Source organism: Schistocerca nitens, chromosome 1 (assembly GCF_023898315.1).
Source record: "Schistocerca nitens isolate TAMUIC-IGC-003100 chromosome 1, iqSchNite1.1, whole genome shotgun sequence".
NCBI lineage: Eukaryota > Metazoa > Arthropoda > Insecta > Orthoptera > Acrididae > Schistocerca > Schistocerca nitens.
In genome coordinates, this window is record NC_064614.1 from 825,918,701 (window position 1) to 825,938,111 (window position 19,411).

The 19,411-nt window shown below is 36.7% G+C and overlaps 1 protein-coding gene across 1 annotated transcript; it reads right to left on the bottom strand.

Annotated features, from left to right (window-relative positions):
* Positions 1-1,037: 1,037 nt before the first annotated feature.
* Positions 1,038-11,411, bottom strand: LOC126262740 (uncharacterized). Its single transcript, XM_049959552.1, has 7 exons — positions 11,378-11,411; positions 8,676-8,769; positions 6,568-6,703; positions 6,318-6,464; positions 4,076-6,197; positions 3,845-3,970; positions 1,038-3,748 (listed from the first exon to the last, which is right to left on the bottom strand). The coding sequence occupies exons 4-5, from the start codon at positions 6,426-6,428 to the stop codon at positions 5,328-5,330; spliced, it is 981 nt and encodes a 326-aa protein (XP_049815509.1). The 5' UTR covers positions 6,429-6,464; positions 6,568-6,703; positions 8,676-8,769; positions 11,378-11,411; the 3' UTR covers positions 1,038-3,748; positions 3,845-3,970; positions 4,076-5,327.
* Positions 11,412-19,411: the final 8,000 nt, after the last annotated feature.

Consider the following 19,411-nt stretch of genomic DNA (forward strand, 5'->3'; position numbering starts at 1 on the left):
TTACTCTTTTGATGAATTTTATACACAATCTAATGTACCTTAGGTTAAAGGTAAGTTAAACAATCCCCATTCTTCCTGCTACAATAAAAATATTCAGAAAGAATATGTACAATCTGAATGCCTTGACACAGTGTATTTTTTGGAAAGTGGTCCATACATGAAGGTGTATTTAATAAAGTTTTTTCTGCTCTGTTCATATAACACTAAGGTTTTTGGTTAGTCTATCTCTACAATAGGATGCAGCTGGCTGAAATATCCAGAAAGGATATGGAAATAACTTAATCCAACAAAAGTGACTGCTTATGGCAACCTTTATACTTTTGGGGAACCCTGCCTCCTTTTCACGAGTTTGTAAATGACTTTTTTCTTAATCTTCCTTAATGTGGCACAAATCAACTCTTCCATCACAACAGTTACCAGCAACAACAGAGTGAAACTGAAATAAGGTTGTGATACATAAGGAATATCAGTCACACGTTACCTATGTGGATTGCTAGTGTTTGTAACAGAAGCTTCTTTAAGAAATTTAATAAATCTAAAAGGAAAACTTAGCAGCAGAGTGCAAAATCACATGACATTCAAGGCAAAGGTTTCTTAGTTGCATGTGAAACATACCTTGAAGAATATACTTTGCTCCTGCTGATCTAAACCACTTAAAGGGTTCAAAGTTCTACTGAATGCAGCCTGTTTTGTCGGCTTTGGTGAATAATAGTCAGTAAAAACCTTACTAATTTATATGAAGCTGGTATCTGTACAGATACCATTGGTGATCTTGCAGCTCTCTAAGAATGAAATTATAATGAAATCCAGACCTTTAGCTGCTTACAGGTGTTGATAATTAGGTATATTCTGCACACAATCTCTGATCTGTTATTGCCACATTTCCCATGAAATGATAATATCTTACACACACACACACACACACACACACACACACACACACACACACACACACACACACACAACTCAGGTCACCAAGCTACAGAATTATTATACAGAAACAAAAAATATAAATATCAATCTATTTTATTGGGCATTTACATATTATTACACCTTACTACAATCAACGTTAAAAATATTACATGAACATAAATCCATCTGCCACACAGCAAAAAATAAGCTTAAATGGATAATTCAAAATTTAACTTGACACAGAATAGCCTTAAAAATTGAAATTGTATCAAGTGTCATCAGTGAAGAACTAAACATTTTTTAAGTGTTGACACATGAACTGCAATCCACCATAATGGGTTACAAATACTCAGTTTAAGAATATAAAACATTTCTCCAACCACAATTTTAATTCACTTGGCTCATACTGGAAGGAAATCCTAGGTTTACCACCTGACAGTGGATCAATACTGTGGCTATGGCAATCTCTTCCACAATCACCAACTGAGGAACTGTTTATAGTTTGTACAGAAAATTTGAAAACTGTTTTTCATATCAATCAGGACACTCATTTCTAGAGCACCTCCTTTAACTGTCTCAAAGATAGCTGAAACACTATCTCTCTGCTTCTCCAGCAAATCAGCACACACACATGCTAACAATAGCTTGTAAAGGAAATACAAATTCAGGTGCACGATGGAATGACATCATACAGCCAATAATTTGGCTCTAGATACATTTATTGATAATTTCACTGGGACACACATACCAGGTCTAATGAATAATACATTTTACCCCACTGAAAAAAATTATATTCACACATATTGGACCTTGTAATGTACAAATAAAGCATTGTTTGACGAGACTACATTGCAGAATCATGCTGACGAGTGGCACAAGGAATAAAGCAATCACATGATTTATTATGAACATGGTATAGGTGCCAATGGAGGAGTGAAACCATCACTTTTTTCTGTCAGAGCTGTTAGCAAAGAGATCTTTTGAAGAAGTACAGGGATAGTTGTTATATGCAACATACAAAACAACAACACATGATATGCCTTTATTTTTTTTATAGCTGTAAAGAGTAATGTGGATTATTTGGTTTTCTTTTTCATTCAAGTTGAAAATGCGAGATCCATTCATGAAGCACTAGCCATTTTCAAGGATTGGAATCCCACCTACTGGGTTACTGATTTCTTATAATCTGAGACAAACAACTGATCAAGCATATCCTCAGACAAAAGTTTACTTGTGCCTTTTCAGTCAAACAGGTTTGAGGAAGATGGCTGTATAAATACCAAATGACATGAAGAGATTTCTGGGCATGTGGCAAGAAATTTCAGAATCACCAACAGAGAATTTACAGATCATACAGAAGAGATAGTGAGGCTTCTCAGAGAAACGAATATGCATCACCGTACGTTTAACAGCAGTGGCTATTGATACATGAAAAGTGAGTGGAAGCTTATGAGGACAAGGGCAATTTTGATACCATTGACATTACAAGTGGAGTTGACGCCATGAACAAGATTGTAAACATTTTTTTTTCCTAAAATGGAACAAAGATGGGACCTTCAATGGGGCTACTAGGGATATAAGAAATCAATTTCTTCCAAGCCTAATTAGAAAGTACTGTCTGCAGAATTCTGCCATCAAATCATAACAGACATGTTCCACTGTTTTTTCATTTTTTTTAAAAAAATGAAAGCAAGTTTGTGAAACATGTCATGCAGTGATATGCACCAGGGAAAGTTGAATTAACTGCAAGATTAGTGAATGTGAACTTGGACAATGTTTTGTATGGAGAGTACAATGTTCAAAGACTAATTATGTTGTAAGCTTTGCTCTACCAAACTGCGCATGTGAAGATTTTGAGATATATAAATACCCATGCAAGCATTTCTGTGCAATCTGTATTTTCTATCCAGAGTGGGGTTTTGATAAAATACCAGAAAGCTGCAGGAATAGCCCATTAATCTGTCTTCACAAGATGTACAGGTTTGGTTTCAGAAGTGTGTCCGCAGTAATTTCACATGAAGACAGTAGCAATGAGGACACAGTTGAGGAAACACATATAGAGCATCACACCGATACCGTAACCATTTCTTTGCAGCAATTTGAAGTGAAGGTGTTGTTCAAACAGGTTTATAATCTCACATACAACTGTATCAACAGTGAAACATTATGAAAAGTACTTGAATCACTCAGCAACTGTGTGCCAGATTTGCAGTTAGCAAACCCTGAAATTTGTGGTCTCCCCACAGCTGTGCCATCAAATTCCCAACAATAATATTAAGTAAGATGCCATTACTTTTACAGGGCCTGGCATAAAGACCCTCTCATTGTAATGTTCATATATTTGTGCCTTAATGGATAATTAACTACTAAGGAATAGATCACATGGAGGTCATAGCATTCCATTTGAAGGATCAAAGAATAAGAGCTACCTAAAAAATACAAATAAGGGAGATCTTTATGCCAAGTTCTGTAAGCAAACTTGGTCACACATTTGAATTTTTAAGTAGCAGTAGTGAAAAATATTTCTCTGTGGAAAGTTAATAAGGTAGTTATATTGACCGTGATTTGTATTTCCTTTACCCAAGCAACAATGTCTACTTCTCATTACAAGAAATTCTTGGATTGTTGAGAAACTGTTCAAAAATTACAATCAAGTTGCAAACATTTATGTGCCACAACAAATGGCAGTTTGATACACACGTGAAATACTATATGGATTGTTTTCGTTCAGGAATACTATCAATCTTCCAAGATATCCTTGGAATATAACAGTCTTGATGCAATCTGGTGTGAATTTTCCCATGGACTGAAGGCCAGAAATCCATCATAACTGAACCTAACAAATAAATTAACAACAAGTAATTGAGTTATGCAACATGAAGACAACTGATACACATGTTTTCAAGGCACAATTCCAAAATTTAGTACTCACTTCTTTTGGTGCCCAATGACATTGCTCACCAGCTGCAATGCCCAGAACTACTTTACAACTGAATTTAATAAACATTACTGGTATTCCAGTAACAGCAATTGCTTCTGTGTGGTATCTGCAGTAACTCTGCAAAGTTATTAAGAACATTAGAACCAAGGTGGTAGATATCCAATATGTAGGTAACTGATACACATTAAGCTTCCAAAGCAAATAAAAAAAGTCAATACTTACTTCATTTGGTTCCAATGACATTGCTGACCAGATACCATATCAAGGAAACACCATACTCTTCTGTCAGAGTGATACTGGGCAATCTCATGTTCATTAACAGGGCAGTCTATCTTTTTCTCTGTTTCACATGAATCACTAGACATGTATTGAAGCAAGTGAGAGCAAGTGCATTCTTACTTGGAAAAAGAAATGCAAAATCTTTCCTCCATCAGTCATACGACATCTCAATGCCACTAAGATATATCTTATTTATTTTTTCCACCTTTTCAATTCTCAACATTGTCCCATATTTGAATTAACCTAATTTAAAGTTAAAATCTTTTACTTCATATTTTAAAAAGTTTGCAAGTTCTACACTACCATCTAGTTTAATTCCTCAGAAAAATCTTTTCTCTGATGAACAACGAAAAATCCAGGATGGAATGTAACAATATTATGAAAAGGATAGTTGTTGCTGCTCACCAAATGGTGAAGATGCTGAGTCACAGAAAGGCACAACAAAAAGACTGTCTGACTTATCTTTCGGGCAACAAGGGCCTTTTCAAAAGCGCGCGCGCACTCTCGCTCACTCACTAACACACACACAAATGTAGCAACTATCCTTTTTATAATATTTTATCTACTGCTACTTCGAAATTCAAATGTGCAACAACGTTTAAAAGCAGAGACCAACATAAAGAACTCATAGCATTCCATCTCGAGGATCAGAAATGACGGAGCTTATTTGTATTTTACATAGACAAAGAGCTATCTAAAATTCAAATAAACCGTCATTTCTTACCCTTCAAATGGGAAGTTATAATGTGTTTAAGACAGATCTTGTAAGTCTTTTGGCATCGTTCTTCGCTATTGTTTGGAAGTTGATGGCACTGCCAATGGGAGACCACCAACTTCAGGATTTTCTAATTGCAAATCTTGCACACAGTTGCTCAGTGACTCAAGTACTTTTTGTAATGTTTCGCTGTTGCTGCAGTTGTATGTGAGATTATAAATCTGTTTACACAGCTCCCTTGCTTCAAACTGCTGCAAAGGAATATTCTGGGTTTGAACAACACCATCTGTATTTGCTGCCTCGACAGCCTCCTCAACCTCGACAGCCTCCTCAGCTGTGAACTGCCTCCTCAACAGCTTCGTCACTACTACTGCCTTCATATGAAATTACTGAAGAGCCACTTCTAAAGCCCACCCCATACATTTCATCAAGACAGATTAATGGACTAGTCTTATAACTTTCTGGCATTTTATCAAAACCTCACTCTGGGTAAAAAATAAAGATTGCACAGAAATGCTTGCATGGGTATTTATATCTCCGAAAATCTTCACATGTGCAATCTGGTATATCAAAGTTTACAACATAATTACAGTTTTTGGACTTTGCACTCTCCACACAAAATGAACCATCCGATCTCTTACTCACTGATCTTGCAGTTAACTCAACTTCTGCTGATGCATATCGCTGCATGACATGTTTCACAAACTTGTTTGTTTTTTTATGCAAAAACAGTGGAACATCTTTGTTATAAGGTTTGATGGCGGAATTCTGCAGACAGTACTTTCTAATTAGGCTTGGAAGAAACTGGTTTATTATAACCTTAGTAACCCCAGTTAAAGTCCTGTCTGAATTGTGTTTTAGGAAAAAATGTTTTACAATCTTGTTCATGGCTTCAACTCCATTTGTAGTGTCAATAGTTGCAAATCTGCCCTTGTCCTCATACGCTTTCATCCATCTTTCACATACCGTTAGCCATTGCTGTTGAAAGTATGGCCATGCACGCTCGTTTCTCCGAGAAACCTCATGCGTTCGCAACTCTTCTACGAGATCTCTAAATTCTCTCTCTGTTGGTGATTCTGAAATTTCTTGCCACATATCCAGAAATGTCTTCATGTCATTTGGTACACGTAGATTATCCTTTTTTTTTAACCATCTTCCCCATGCCTGTTTTCGATGGAAAAGGCACAAGTAAACTTTTGTCTGAGGGAATGCTTGCTCAATTGCATTTATCTCTGACTCCGAGAAATCAGTAACCCAATAGAGGGGATTCCAATCCTTGTTCCAGTCCTTGAAAATGTGTAGTGCTTCATGAATGGATCTTGCATTTTCAATCTGAATGAAAAAAAGAACCTGTAAGACAAAAATGTATCAATTATTTAATTAAGAGCATTAAAAACAACAGATTTTAAAGTATACCGTCAACTGATCATGTAAAATTTTCTCCAAGCAGAACCCAAACTGGATACTTACTTTTGCCTTGGTATCCCTGTGTTCAGTTGCTGAGTGCATACTGTAATCAGGATACACCCTTATACACTTCATATTTAAAGTTGCTGGGCAGTTGGATTTTCTGGTATCCATGATCCTCAATCTCTTACGAGGAGTCACATGGTCTTCCTAAAGAGGGTAAAAAACTACTATAAAATTTATTTAATAAACTTTCCCTGTAACGAACTTGTTTTATGGAAAGTAAGTATATCTTAACACAGCATGATATTACCAAGTGTTCAGGTACACTAGACTCTTTACTTTTATAGTATTTTGGCCCCAAAACACACTCTCCACTGCAAATGCACAACCAAAAAAGGGGATGGGGACATGTCCCTGCATTTGCTTGAAGAAATGCTTTGTTTTACCTGGAACAGTTAATATATTTCTCACAGACAAAAAAACATTGTTATTGTTAAATAATTCACATATGTTATTGTTAACTAAATACAATGTGAGAAAACATTTCATTCATTTGACAGGTATTGTCAAAGTTCTGAACTGATGGAAGCGGATTGTCTATCTACTTTACATAGTACTGGAGCAAAATTTTACGGGATGTCACACCTATTGTATCTAGCAAAGAAATGGAACTGTCTGCCATGTGCAATGAGGATACCATACTGATTTCGGGCAACTGAAGTGCTTTATTGTGGTTCCAATAAATGTGGAATTAATATTCTTTGTAAACAAAGGAGATGTGAAGAACACTTATGTAGAAAAATGTAATTACTATAAATGTGGAATTACAAAAAATAAACTTAACTCGGAAGACAATAAAGCTAAACATGCCTGTCAATAGGTGCAATGAGCTGACTACTGTTTTACATATCAACACCACAATTATCGAAAACCATAGAAACCATTTCAACATGAACACAGCAGTATAGATTCATTAAAATTATTTGTTAGTTTGCATCTGTCACTTGTTGCTAAAGTGTTAGCACACCGGCTGCTGCTGTATTATAGGCAACAAACAGAGCAGGTCACTCAGCAAGTGCTGTTCAATTTAATTTTCGTGTTAAAAAAAGTAGGTTTAGCTCAGTAGAGGCAGAGCACAGGTTGGTATTATGAAAGGATGGGAGACGTATACATGTAACTCTGTGCAGTGTTGGAAGTGGCCATTATGAAATAACATGAATATGACATGCTCTGCTGACAACTGGTTTTGGAGTGACCAATGGCATAACTGTGGCAGATACAACATTTTATAGCCCAGAATTTAAACTCATTTGATAACCTAACCATAACATGATGTGCAATATATCCTAGAAAATGGCTGTCAGCATTTCAATGCTAAAAGCAAACTAATTTCTTTCTTTCATTAATTATGGCACCTGAAACTGTCCTCACACAAGCTGCATGGACTGCCAAATTACCAACTAATGAGCAGTCCTGGTTTGTATTCAGTTACAGGTTATAGGTGACAAGCTGATTTCAAATGAAATAATGATATGAAAAAGAAATATAAGGAATTAAAAAGTAAATACAATGTCGGAAATGACACAGTAGAGTGTTAGAAATAAAACTGCATCCAAACCTATTAACTAAATAAAAATTATGAAGTAATTTTGATAATATTTTGGTATAAAAAATATGAAAATCTGTCAAGACTCAAATCCACAACTTTATATGGATCAGGAATGTTTCTTATCCGTTGCACTATGCCACCACTCTACATTACACTAATGTAAGATTATTTGGTCCCAACGATCATGTGGTACCTTCAACCAGATCAGCCTTTCACATTATGTTACGATGTGAAAGCTAGCTCTAGCACCATAAAGATATTGTAAGGATACATAGTTATGCCTACTGTCTGAAAATGTTGTTTAAGGCCAATCTTGTTGAAGGCAGCAAATGATTGCATGGCGTTCAAACACATCAAGAAAGGAAGTCAGATGAGAAAATGGAAGTGGATTGATCAGCTGTTTTGGCAGTCAGGAAATGGCGAACAGAGATAGTTTGGACCTGACGCATTCAGCACTCTGGAGGAAACCAGCTCCGACAGGAATTGTCAACCAACTAATAATTTTAATCAGCCTATTATCAAATGCAAGTGTGTAAAAATTACTGAGTGTATGGCTGTGAAAATGGATAAATGACAAACAAGTCAACACAGAGGAAAATAATACAATTCTGCCTTGCATATCACAACAACTATTAACAATAACAAAAACAGTCAATTCCATCAATTGTTAGTGCAGCTTAGAAAGAAATGTCCATTTAAAGTAGCCTATATATACTATCCCTAATTCCAGCAAACTAAGTTCTTCCTTCAAGTATACATATATGAACTAAAATGGTAAACCACAGAAAGTAATTAATGCAGCAGTTCACTTTTCATAACATCTGAAGAAGGCTCTTTAAAACGACTACTTCTCACGCAGTATGAAAACCCCACAGTTTTCAGCTGATCGAGAAGTGTTTCCACCTGAGAATAAAGTGACCAGTAGCATAAACTGAGGGTAACTACACTTAAGGTTAACTGGGAAACATGAATGAAGAGGGAAATTTTAGGCTATACAAAATTCAGTTATTTAATGTACACAGCCTTTCATCACATCTGATGTTTTTGACAGCTAAGGTAAATAAGTGTTATGTTATTAATCATGGATGAGTTAACAAAATTGGGAGTTCATTTGTTTGCTCTTTTGCTTTTATTCCATTGTTATTCACTGACCACAAATTATGTTACTGTTGACTTCAGTTAAAACTGTGATCATAAAATGTTCTTTCAGTTGTGATTATGATGATGAAAAATATTTTCCAAGTGCACATGAAGTTTAATGACCTAGTTTTGGGGGTAACTGATCAGTGCTTCAGTTAACCTCATTTCAAGCACGCCTTGCCTTATGTCAACAAAAGCTTTATTAAGCATTATAATTATGCATACTATGAATTCCAGGTTGTATATACTAAGAATAAGACAATCACCAATCAAAACTATCCAGTACAAAAGTTGAAACTGGTTACTACATCCATGAAAAAGTTTTTGTAAAAATTACAAAATGATTTCTCACCTACAATTGAAAAATATCAGTTTTCGGCTGTCAAACTCTTAACAAAAGTGGAAGAAAGACCTCTGACTACATTACTTCAATACAACATCCATTAAGCTTAATCACAAAATCTGCAAGCATCTTGGCACATTAATTTGCAAAGGGATTGAAATCTGTGACAAAGACCTGGGAAAGAGAGCATGATATGACGAATTGCTCACAGAATTCATTAAACTTCCATTACGTACATGAGACACTCCCCTCAAGGACCACAACTTATGATTCTGCATAATCATCATATGAAAAAAAACAGCATAATTTTGCATACTCTGCCACATCATACAAGCCATAAGCTATGACTTCTTGTCTTGAAGTCTTACTTAAGTTATTGTATAATACAGGAAATTATCTAATGACAAATAGAGCAAAATCAATCACGATCTGGGCTGGTTAGCCAGAATTCCTCCTTATCACCAACAGAAATAATACAGCACTTTTAAGGCTTATTTGACTGATACACTCCAAACTTAAAAATAATTTGCCACCTATTTCTACTATTGGTATTCCTGACAAGGTTATAGATGCAGACCTCAACATTTCTCCTCCTCGAGAAGTCAACACTACCCAGTAGAAGAACTGAGATATCATCTCCAGAAGACATTTTGCCTCATCCCAAGTCCTATGTTGTGAGACAAAAAACTAAGAAAAATAAATAAATGACTTAATAACTCACTCCCATCATCATTATCTCCAGTAAAAGCCAGATCAATAGAAGAAATTAAAATAAAATCTAGCAGGGCAATAAGAAGAGTGTAGATGTGAAAGAACACCTGTAAGAGAAGTTTAACTTTGAGGGCTTCAAAGTGTCATAACGTTCTATACCCTATGAGGACCCATATTCACCAACGAGTATTTCTAAAGACTAAAACAGCTTACATTATCATCAAAATTTCAGTGTGGTGCTGAGAAAATTTTAGATCCTGACAGACTGTCTACCAATATAATCCAGGAATCCCAATAGAGTTCCAACATTATCCACACATACTTAAGCAGCCACCTAAGTAGTGGAAATAATTGAAACATCGTAACATGTATTAATTAAGCGGACAGTTATTACTGAGCAATGGTATCCTGAACAAAAAGCTCTCACTCAACATCCATCAACAATACACCTTTGCTCAGAATTCAGTAGCGAGGCCAAACGTGGTCATGTTGCAACATTTGCATAAAGTGGCATTCATTACAGTGCTATTGATGAAAAAAGTTGTTTCAGATGTTTCATAGTTGATGTCACTGACCTTGCTGAAACTTTGGTGAGAAACTAAGGATCTTACAGTCATTTGAATTACAGAGCTCCATATCCCTGCATAGACAGTTTTCTAGCTAATCTCTGAATTCAGTACCTCAATGAAATTCAGCTCAGTGCCAGCACAAAGAAAACAGCAGTAATGGATTTGTGCAATTATGCACTGGAGCTGATAGTGCAATTAGAAAGAACTACGTAAAATTCCTGGGAAAATGCAGGATACATTTATGTGGAATACAGAGCCCACGCTCTGGCAATGACACTAGCTGCAAATATACTGCTTTTTATTTTCCTTTTGCATGATTGTTCCCAGGCCCTGGGTCCCATTTTCATGTGTGTGTCTTCTAAATTATGCCATTTACTCGAGACGACGTTTGCGCTTGAGCTGCTGCAATGTTCAGTTTCTCTTACTGTAATACATAGATGACGAACTCACAAACGGCGAATTTTGAAACAAAGTTGCCATTAACTTCCTAAACACCGATCATTAATTACAATATTCCACGTGTATAAGTTACAGTAAAGGAAATGTAACAATACAATGCAGCACCTCACAACGAAAACAAAGAAAAAACTGCATAATACATAAAAAAACTCACTTAAAAATTGGAATCAGATCGCGGAAAGCGACATATAAAATTTATTAAAATGAAATCTTAACTGGCAGCAGAAAAAAAGTTATTTTCTAAGGCGCATATTTTTGCCAGCCAATTCTAACATAAAATTATTATTACCTCCTCCAACGAATTACAATAGCCTGAAATCAGGCCATCCTCCGAAACCTTTCAGAGCGTCACGAAAGATGTTTTCATACACCTGAGACATTTTGCTCGATAGCGAAAACACAACCACTCAAGATACACGGTCAGTATGACAGTGAAGAACAAAGCAGACGCTTTTCCCGCTAACTCGATTCGACCACAGATCTCGATCAGTCGACAAGTGTGCAGCGCGTTTGCGTATACGTCATTTTGACGTCACTTCCGAGTGGTTTTGGACCACAATGATGTGTCTGTTAGGCTTCCCAATAAACCGACTTGTATGTCATCAATTCGCCAGGTATCATATTTTGAATCTGAAAATTCATTTCGTTAACATCAAGGTTTTTTGCAGCCAATATAACACGTTCGCTCAACCAAAAATGGTTTGGAACTGTTAAACGACATTTGCTGTGCGCGAACTGTCAAACACGATGACTGTGAATGTGGCCGGCCGGGGTGGTCGAGCGGTTCTAGGCGCTACAGTCTGGAACCGCGCGACCGCTACGGTCGCAGGTTCGAATCCTGCCTCGGGCATGGATGTGTGTGATGCGTTAGGTTAGTTAGGTTTAAGATGCACATGGAAATATTCAAAAACCTTCTCCATAGAAACATGCGTTATGAGCCAGCTTTCATGGTAACCCGCAAACGATGTCAAAATGTTTAGTAAGGCACTCTATTCCATGCACTGTTCGAAATATTACATAGGCAGTGATGTTCCTGTTGAAGGTCAAGTGTATAAAATTTCTTCAAGATCGGAATAAAACTATAGGTTGGTGTAGAAGTGTGTAAGTAAAGTACCCTCCACCGTGCACCGTTCAGAATTTTAAGCAGACAGCGTCCTTCATCCTGCTTTGAATATCAAGTGTGTCAAATTTCATCAAGATCGGAATAAAAACGTACTATTTGTCGAATTCCGTTTGGTAAAGTAACCTCTGCCATTCACCCTACGAAATTTTATCTAGACAGTGACATTCCTCTTGGTTTCAAGGTATAGTGATCAAAATTTCGGCAAGATTGTATGCAATACAAATACACGAACACAATGAAAACGCACTTTCAGTTTTTCTCAAATTTTCCAATTTTTCGGTCGATTTTCCAAAAATTTTATTTCATAAAAACCTTGTCCTGAGAATTACGAACACAGCAAAGAAAGCCGAATTGGTCCAGGCGTTCTCGAGTTTTACGCATATCAACACATCTGGAAATTCATTTTTATTTATATAGATAGTAAGCCCGAGATATACGCGTAAAGGAAGAATGTACAAATAAAACCCAATATTTTTTGACCTGAAATATATAATGTTCGGGTTTGTCTTTTGGTGCTCAGGTAAAATAAAAACTTTTAAATTAACGTTCATAATACGACAATGACGCGCGCAGACTGAACGGCTGCGTAGCGCAGCTCAGCAGTGATATCGGCAGGCAAGCAAGTTTCCCGCAGCCTGCCCGGGTTGGGTTCTGCTTGGCTTGGCTGGGAGTGAAGCAGCTGCCCTTCTGTTGATAACGCGCGGCGGCCTGCCCGCCTGGCCACCAGGCAAGCATGGGCGGGTTAAAAACGGAACATGTACACCACTGATTGCACTCTTAACGTTACCACTCTTACTTTTAATGTCATCGAAGGTTGTTTTGACTTTCCTATATGCTGAGTCTGTCCTTCCGACAATCATTTCTTTATCGATTTCTTCACATTTTGTCTTAGCTTCCCTACACTTCCTATTTATTTCATTCCTCAGTGGCTTGTATTTCTGTATTCCTGGAATATTTTTGTACTTCCTCCTTTCATCAATCAACTGAAGTATTTCTTGTGTTACCCATGGTTTCTTCGCAGTAACCTTTTTTGTGCCTACATTTTTCTTTCCAACTTCTGTGATGGCTCTTTTTAGAGATGTCCATTCCTCTTCAACTGTACTGCCCACTGAGCTATTTCTGATTGCTGTATCTATGGCCTTCGAGAACTTCAAGCATATCTTGATATTCCTTAGTACTTCTGTATCCCACTTCTTCCTGATTAATGTCTTAAACTTCAGCCTACTCTTCACTAAGGGGGTGAAATACGAGATGAAATATTTTATGAAAATTTGTATTAGCTGCTTGGTTAAAAAAAAAAAGTAGTCTGCAATTTTTGGAAATTCAGCCCCTAAGGGAGTGAAATAGGGCCATACTGCATCACATTCTCATTATCGCCCAGCCCAAAGCCATGGATAGCATCTTGAAATTTGGAGACTGTGACGATTTTATACTCTAGGCATTGTTTAAGAAGAGATAGATCAAAATTCCACCTGAAGGGGTGTAATAGGGGATGAAAGGCTTTTTGAAAACAAGTTGCTATGAAGGCAATTTTGAAGCTAGAACTACGAAAATCGATATTTGGTTTCTCAGCCGGAAATAATAAATAGAGAACATGTTTTAATATTTTTGGAAATTCAACTACTAAGTGGATACAATAGTCGCTGAAAGTTTTTTTAGGAATACTAAACCATTTTTAAAGTTACATCTATGAATACTGGTATTTGACTTCTCGGTTGGAAATTTAAAAAAATACATGTTTGATTATTTTAGGAAATTCAATCCCCTAGGGGAGTGAAATAGGAGATGAAAAGTTTTATTAAATAATTTCATTATGCAAGCATTTTTGAAGCTAAATCTATGAAAATCTGTATTTGGCTTCTATGCCAGAAAGTTTAAAAAATGCATGTTTCACTGTTTTTTTGGAAACTCAGCCCCTAAGGGAGTGAAATATGGGCTGAAAATTTTAAAGAAATTTTTGTTATATTAAAAAAAATTCAAGCTAATTCTATGAAAACTGGTGTTTCATTCTCTGTTAGATATAAGGAAATTGTGTTGGTGGGAAGAATGTTTATTTGGAAATATCACATCAAGAAATCAAAAGATATGATTATCAAAAATCTTGGACTCCAGCTACCAAAATGGATTTTTGGTCAGAAGTATGTTTGGAAAAACAGCATGCATCTATGCCAATTGTGAACAACATAAAAATTCAATTAAAAGAAAACAAAAAATATATATTTTTTATATTAAACAATTTTAAAGCTAAATTTATAACTGGTATTTCACTTTTCATTTAGATATAAATAAATATGTGTTAGGGGGAAGAAGTAGTGGATGCTAAGCTAGTGTAATATATAAAGAGGTTTTTCAAAAATCTTGTGAAGTTCTACATTTGTTTCAAAAGTTTACCCAGTATTTTAATAAGCATTTTTTGAAACAACAATGAATAAGTTTCCTATTAAAACTGACTGCAAGAAAGAAAATGCTGTGCTCTGCTTTCTTGTGAAAATGTGTGGTTTCATTTTTTTTTTCACAGTCAATTTTAGCTACATTAGCTCAAAATAAAGGGTAAATCAGTTCGGATCACTGTTATATGGAGTATGAGCTGCTGGATCTGAGAGGATAATAGCTTGAGTGACATTATTTTGCGTACTTTCAGTGTGTGAACGGGTAGTATTACTGAGTTTCAAATAATTTAGATTATGTACTAGTTTTACAAATCATATGATGGTAACTAATAATACAACGTCCCTAGAATGCAAGCTTTCTGTTACAACTGGAATTTAATGTGCATACCATTGTTCAGATGTCATTTGGAGGTGGACTATGTGGGCAACAATTTTTTCGGTCATCATTACATGTACCTGTTAACTGTTTGGACCACGTTTCTCTATCTTGAGGCAGCAGACTCCATTCTTGAAGATGCCAAGTCCATGCCAGCTGGAAATCTCAAACACCAGTCAATACAAAATACATTTATGTGCTGCTTCTTTATCATTCACATATTTTACCTCTGTTATTATACATTCCACATCAGATTTTACTGCACCAAAACATTAACAAAGCTTACAATACACATGTTCCTTTGACGTCTAGCTCTGTCTGTATTCTATGAGCCTCCCTTGACAAGTGACGTCATGAACTTTGTCTTGGATGGCAAAGTTATGGGGTCTGCAATGCGTCTCTGAAGCGATGCGACGTTCTCATGGAATAACTTGCCTGAAAAGCAACTGTCTCCATGCGCAGGAAATCCATGTGCACATTACACCTGCATATACACTGCATCCACTTCACTCTCATGGCATGCAAAGAAGAAACAAAAATTCCCACACAATATGCGGCCCAAAACAAACACTCACTCACTAAAATAACAAAAATGCTTGTTCAAGATCATGACTATCCTTCATAAGATAGAGAGAAAGTGAGTGTAAGTGAGTGAGTGAGTGAGTGAGTGTGTGTGTGTGTGAGAGAGAGAGAGAGAGAGAGAGAATACACATCACTTTCTTCAAATATGTTACCCCTCATATCCCCCCCCCCCCCCCACACACACACACACTTAGATGAAGGATATTGTGACAATTCAATCATCTAAACAACTAAAAATATCTTTAACTATTTCACAAGTGACTTTGCACTTAACTCAAAGACAATAATTATTTCTTTGCATTACTTATAACTACTTTCATAAAAAATTGCAATATACAATTTTATAGTGCTTTAGAGCTCATTTCAAAATGAGAACATAGCTTACACAAAATCCCATATTCCTATGTATATATTTCGATCTTTCGAATTTGCAGGTCTTAGCAATTACTCAGTATTGCAATGCCTTTCTGTTTATATAAATTGGTTTTCACAAAACCCTTTCGTTAACAGTACTTGCCACAACAACATTCTGCACACTACACCTTTCTATTTTAAATTTATCACAATTTGCAACGACTAGCCACTCAAAAAAAAACTGTTCCATTCTTCACAGCTTCCACTTCATCAACACTACTTTTTGGACATCTGGTCTATCTTCATACCTTCACCTGTTTCACTCAAGAAACTGGTATGTATGTTTACGAATCATTCTCTTGTTCATGTGTTCATTTTGTTTACCAGTTTACATAAGAAAATATACAGGTAACTTACTTTAAATTAAAAATAACCTCCCCAGAGAAAAATGCTTATAAAGCCAACCATGTACTTCTTATATTCCACAGAACTATAAAATTTCACAGGTAGAAGCAATTAATCACCTTATAACAGATGGCCTACCAACTCAAACATATATTCTCCAAAATGCATAAAATAAAATGTGGTAATTCTGTATTACTGAGAAACACATTCCCTATGTACTTATGATTCTCTACCGAGATAGTGTCCCTTATTCCTTCACTCATTCCCCTTTCAGTATGGGTCACCCTTTCAGTCCAGCCCACCTTTCTTGTATACAAATATACTGGGTCATTATCCTGTGCCACGTGAAGCATCCATCCGTGTTCCATTTTATGAAATCTATACCTTTTGGCATCTAGCACTCATGTCTCCATCTTCAACTTGCACATCCACTACAGCAGCTCAAGAGTGCTCCTCCAAGTGTTGCGATACCATAAGCTCAGACATTGATACATCATCTTCACTAGGGTATAACCTGGATGTTACCAAATCATTAGCTATGGTACATTAGTTATTTGGGCCTGCATAACCCTTCTCCCATTTTATGTGAATCAGTAACATTCAGGCTGTTGTATTCAGTTAACAATGCATCAGGGGTACAGTGGCTGGATTAAAATTTAGTGTTGTTAATATTTAAACTGTGGCCAATGGTCTTGTCGCGGTGGTAACACCAGTTCCTGTCAGATCACTGAAGTTAGGTTCTGTCGGGCTAGGCTAGCACTTAGATGGGTGACCATTCGGTCTGCCAAGCACTGTTGGCAAGTGGGGTGCACTCAGCCCTTGTGAGGAAAACTGAGGAGCTACTTGACTGAGAAGTAGCCGCTCTGGTCTTGTAAACTGACATACGGCCGGGACAGCAATGTGCTGACTGCATGACCCTCCATATCCGCAACCTGTGGGTTGAGGATGACATGGCAGCCAGTCGGTACCATTGGGCCTTCCAAGGCCTGTTTGGAGGCGTTAATATTTAAACTTTGATATAACATACTTTCTTAATGTAATTTATTCAAAGAATTGTTTCCCTATGTTTGAGGGCCTAGCTCATTTTTGTTAGGTAATTTCTCTCAGTCTTTGTTTTAGTTGCTTTGTGATCAAATAATTAGGATTCCGCTGACCCCTAATACTTCTGCCAATACTCAGTTGCTGTAAATCCCAAATATATTAAGCAATCACAATAAAAGTGCCCACAAGAATGATGCTAAATGACCTTGGGTGTAGTTGTATCAAACCACTGATAGCACATTCACTAACAGAACTGAACATTGACAATATCTCTTAATTTTACTCATTCAGTATTAAATCCCAACCAAGTATTTATGTGAGGTAGCATGCATTAACACTTTTGCACCTGTAAAGAATTAATTCTATACTGAACTTAACCTTTGTCTCTGTCCACATTTGTCTAGATCCTATTTAATATTTAAATTTCCTACAGCAGCAGGGCAAAGAAATTTGCGTACATCATGGAAGGACAGACATTAATGCTTGGTACTATTCTTCTCTTTCAGCAATAAACAAATAATTACATAAGTGAGGCTGCTGTCCTCACGTAAGCAAATAAATACAAAGAACCTGCTATTCAACCTTTAACATAAGACAATTGCATGTATTTCCAGCCCTTTGACTGGCCAACATGAGGCATACCGCATCTTTAATGATCTCCATCGTGCTCAATATGACACGACATATCCACGGTGGGATTTGGACAGTAGACACATCTCAAGTCTTTACCTCCTACAGTGCAGTTTGATAATTTCCCTCTTACTAAAGTCTATGACATGTAGGAAGGTGGCCCAATTTTCAGCCGTTCTGTGCATCTCCCTTCATTAACCACTGGCAGCCAAAAAGATTAATTCTCTCTCCGTGTGGCTAGCAGAGGGTTACAGCTAGATGGCGATAATCTGTCTCCAGCATGCTGCACTCTTGCTGTACTTCATGATAACCAAACCTTTCATTTTTTTAATAACTATGAATGTGTATTTATAAACGTTTTAGTGCGGTTAAAGAAAAAAGTCAGGTGATGGCAATAAGTATGAAATGCTTCACAAAGCAGGTGAGGGGGATTAACAACTTTGTCAAATGTGCATTTGAAAGCACAACTCATACTCCTGACATGTGAAGGCACAAGAAGAGACTGTAACAGCATGTGGTGTTAGCAAGGGAACTGTAGAGAGAACTGTAAACGAAAGTGTCGGAGCTGTAGATACCTTGGGCAAAGTTGGTTTTGTGTCGCCTGGAAAACACTGAAATCGCTAGAAACCTGTAACACAAATGAATGGTTTTGAAAATGATGTTTTAAAGTGCCCCATGTAAATGGTGAGTACCCGAATTCACAAAAACTTGTTAGAATAATGCATGAGAATACTGACTTCGAAGGTAACACTTCATCAGTATAAGAATTTTAAAAAGATACCGATTTCAAATGTGTTAAGAAGAGAATTTCTAATTGAAAGAAGTGACACAGGTGCAGAATGGTCTACATCCTTTATAAAGATGCACGATAGAAGAGGAGGTAGTACAACAGTGTATTAACTTCATGAAACACGGAGTGAATCAGTCTCATTCCAGGAAGAACCGCTGATGGCAGTTTTAAAGTCCCCATAGGAATAGGTTCTTGGATAATTATTCTGCATGCTGGCCCTTTTTCTAGTTTTGTTCCTGAGAGTAAACTTGTATTTAGGTGTAAGGAAGACAGCAGTGACTACCATTCGGAAATGAATGCTGTCACTTTCGTGAAGTGGTTCACTAAACAAATCTTGCCATACCTTGCTTCAAAGTCGGTCAATCGTAATTTACCATACTAGTTATCATTCAATTGTTACCGATGAAACACCAAGTACAAACACCTGGAAATTGGATATTTTGCTCTGGCTTGAAAATAAAAACACTTTGCACAGTATGGACCAGAGACTCGTGTGTAATTCCTGCAGCTCATTAATTTATATACGCTACGTGACAGAACGTAGAGATGTGATTTTCTTGCAAGTGAATGCGGCCACATAGTTTTGCATTTACCCACCTATCACTTCCAGTATAAACCCATGGGATTGATTT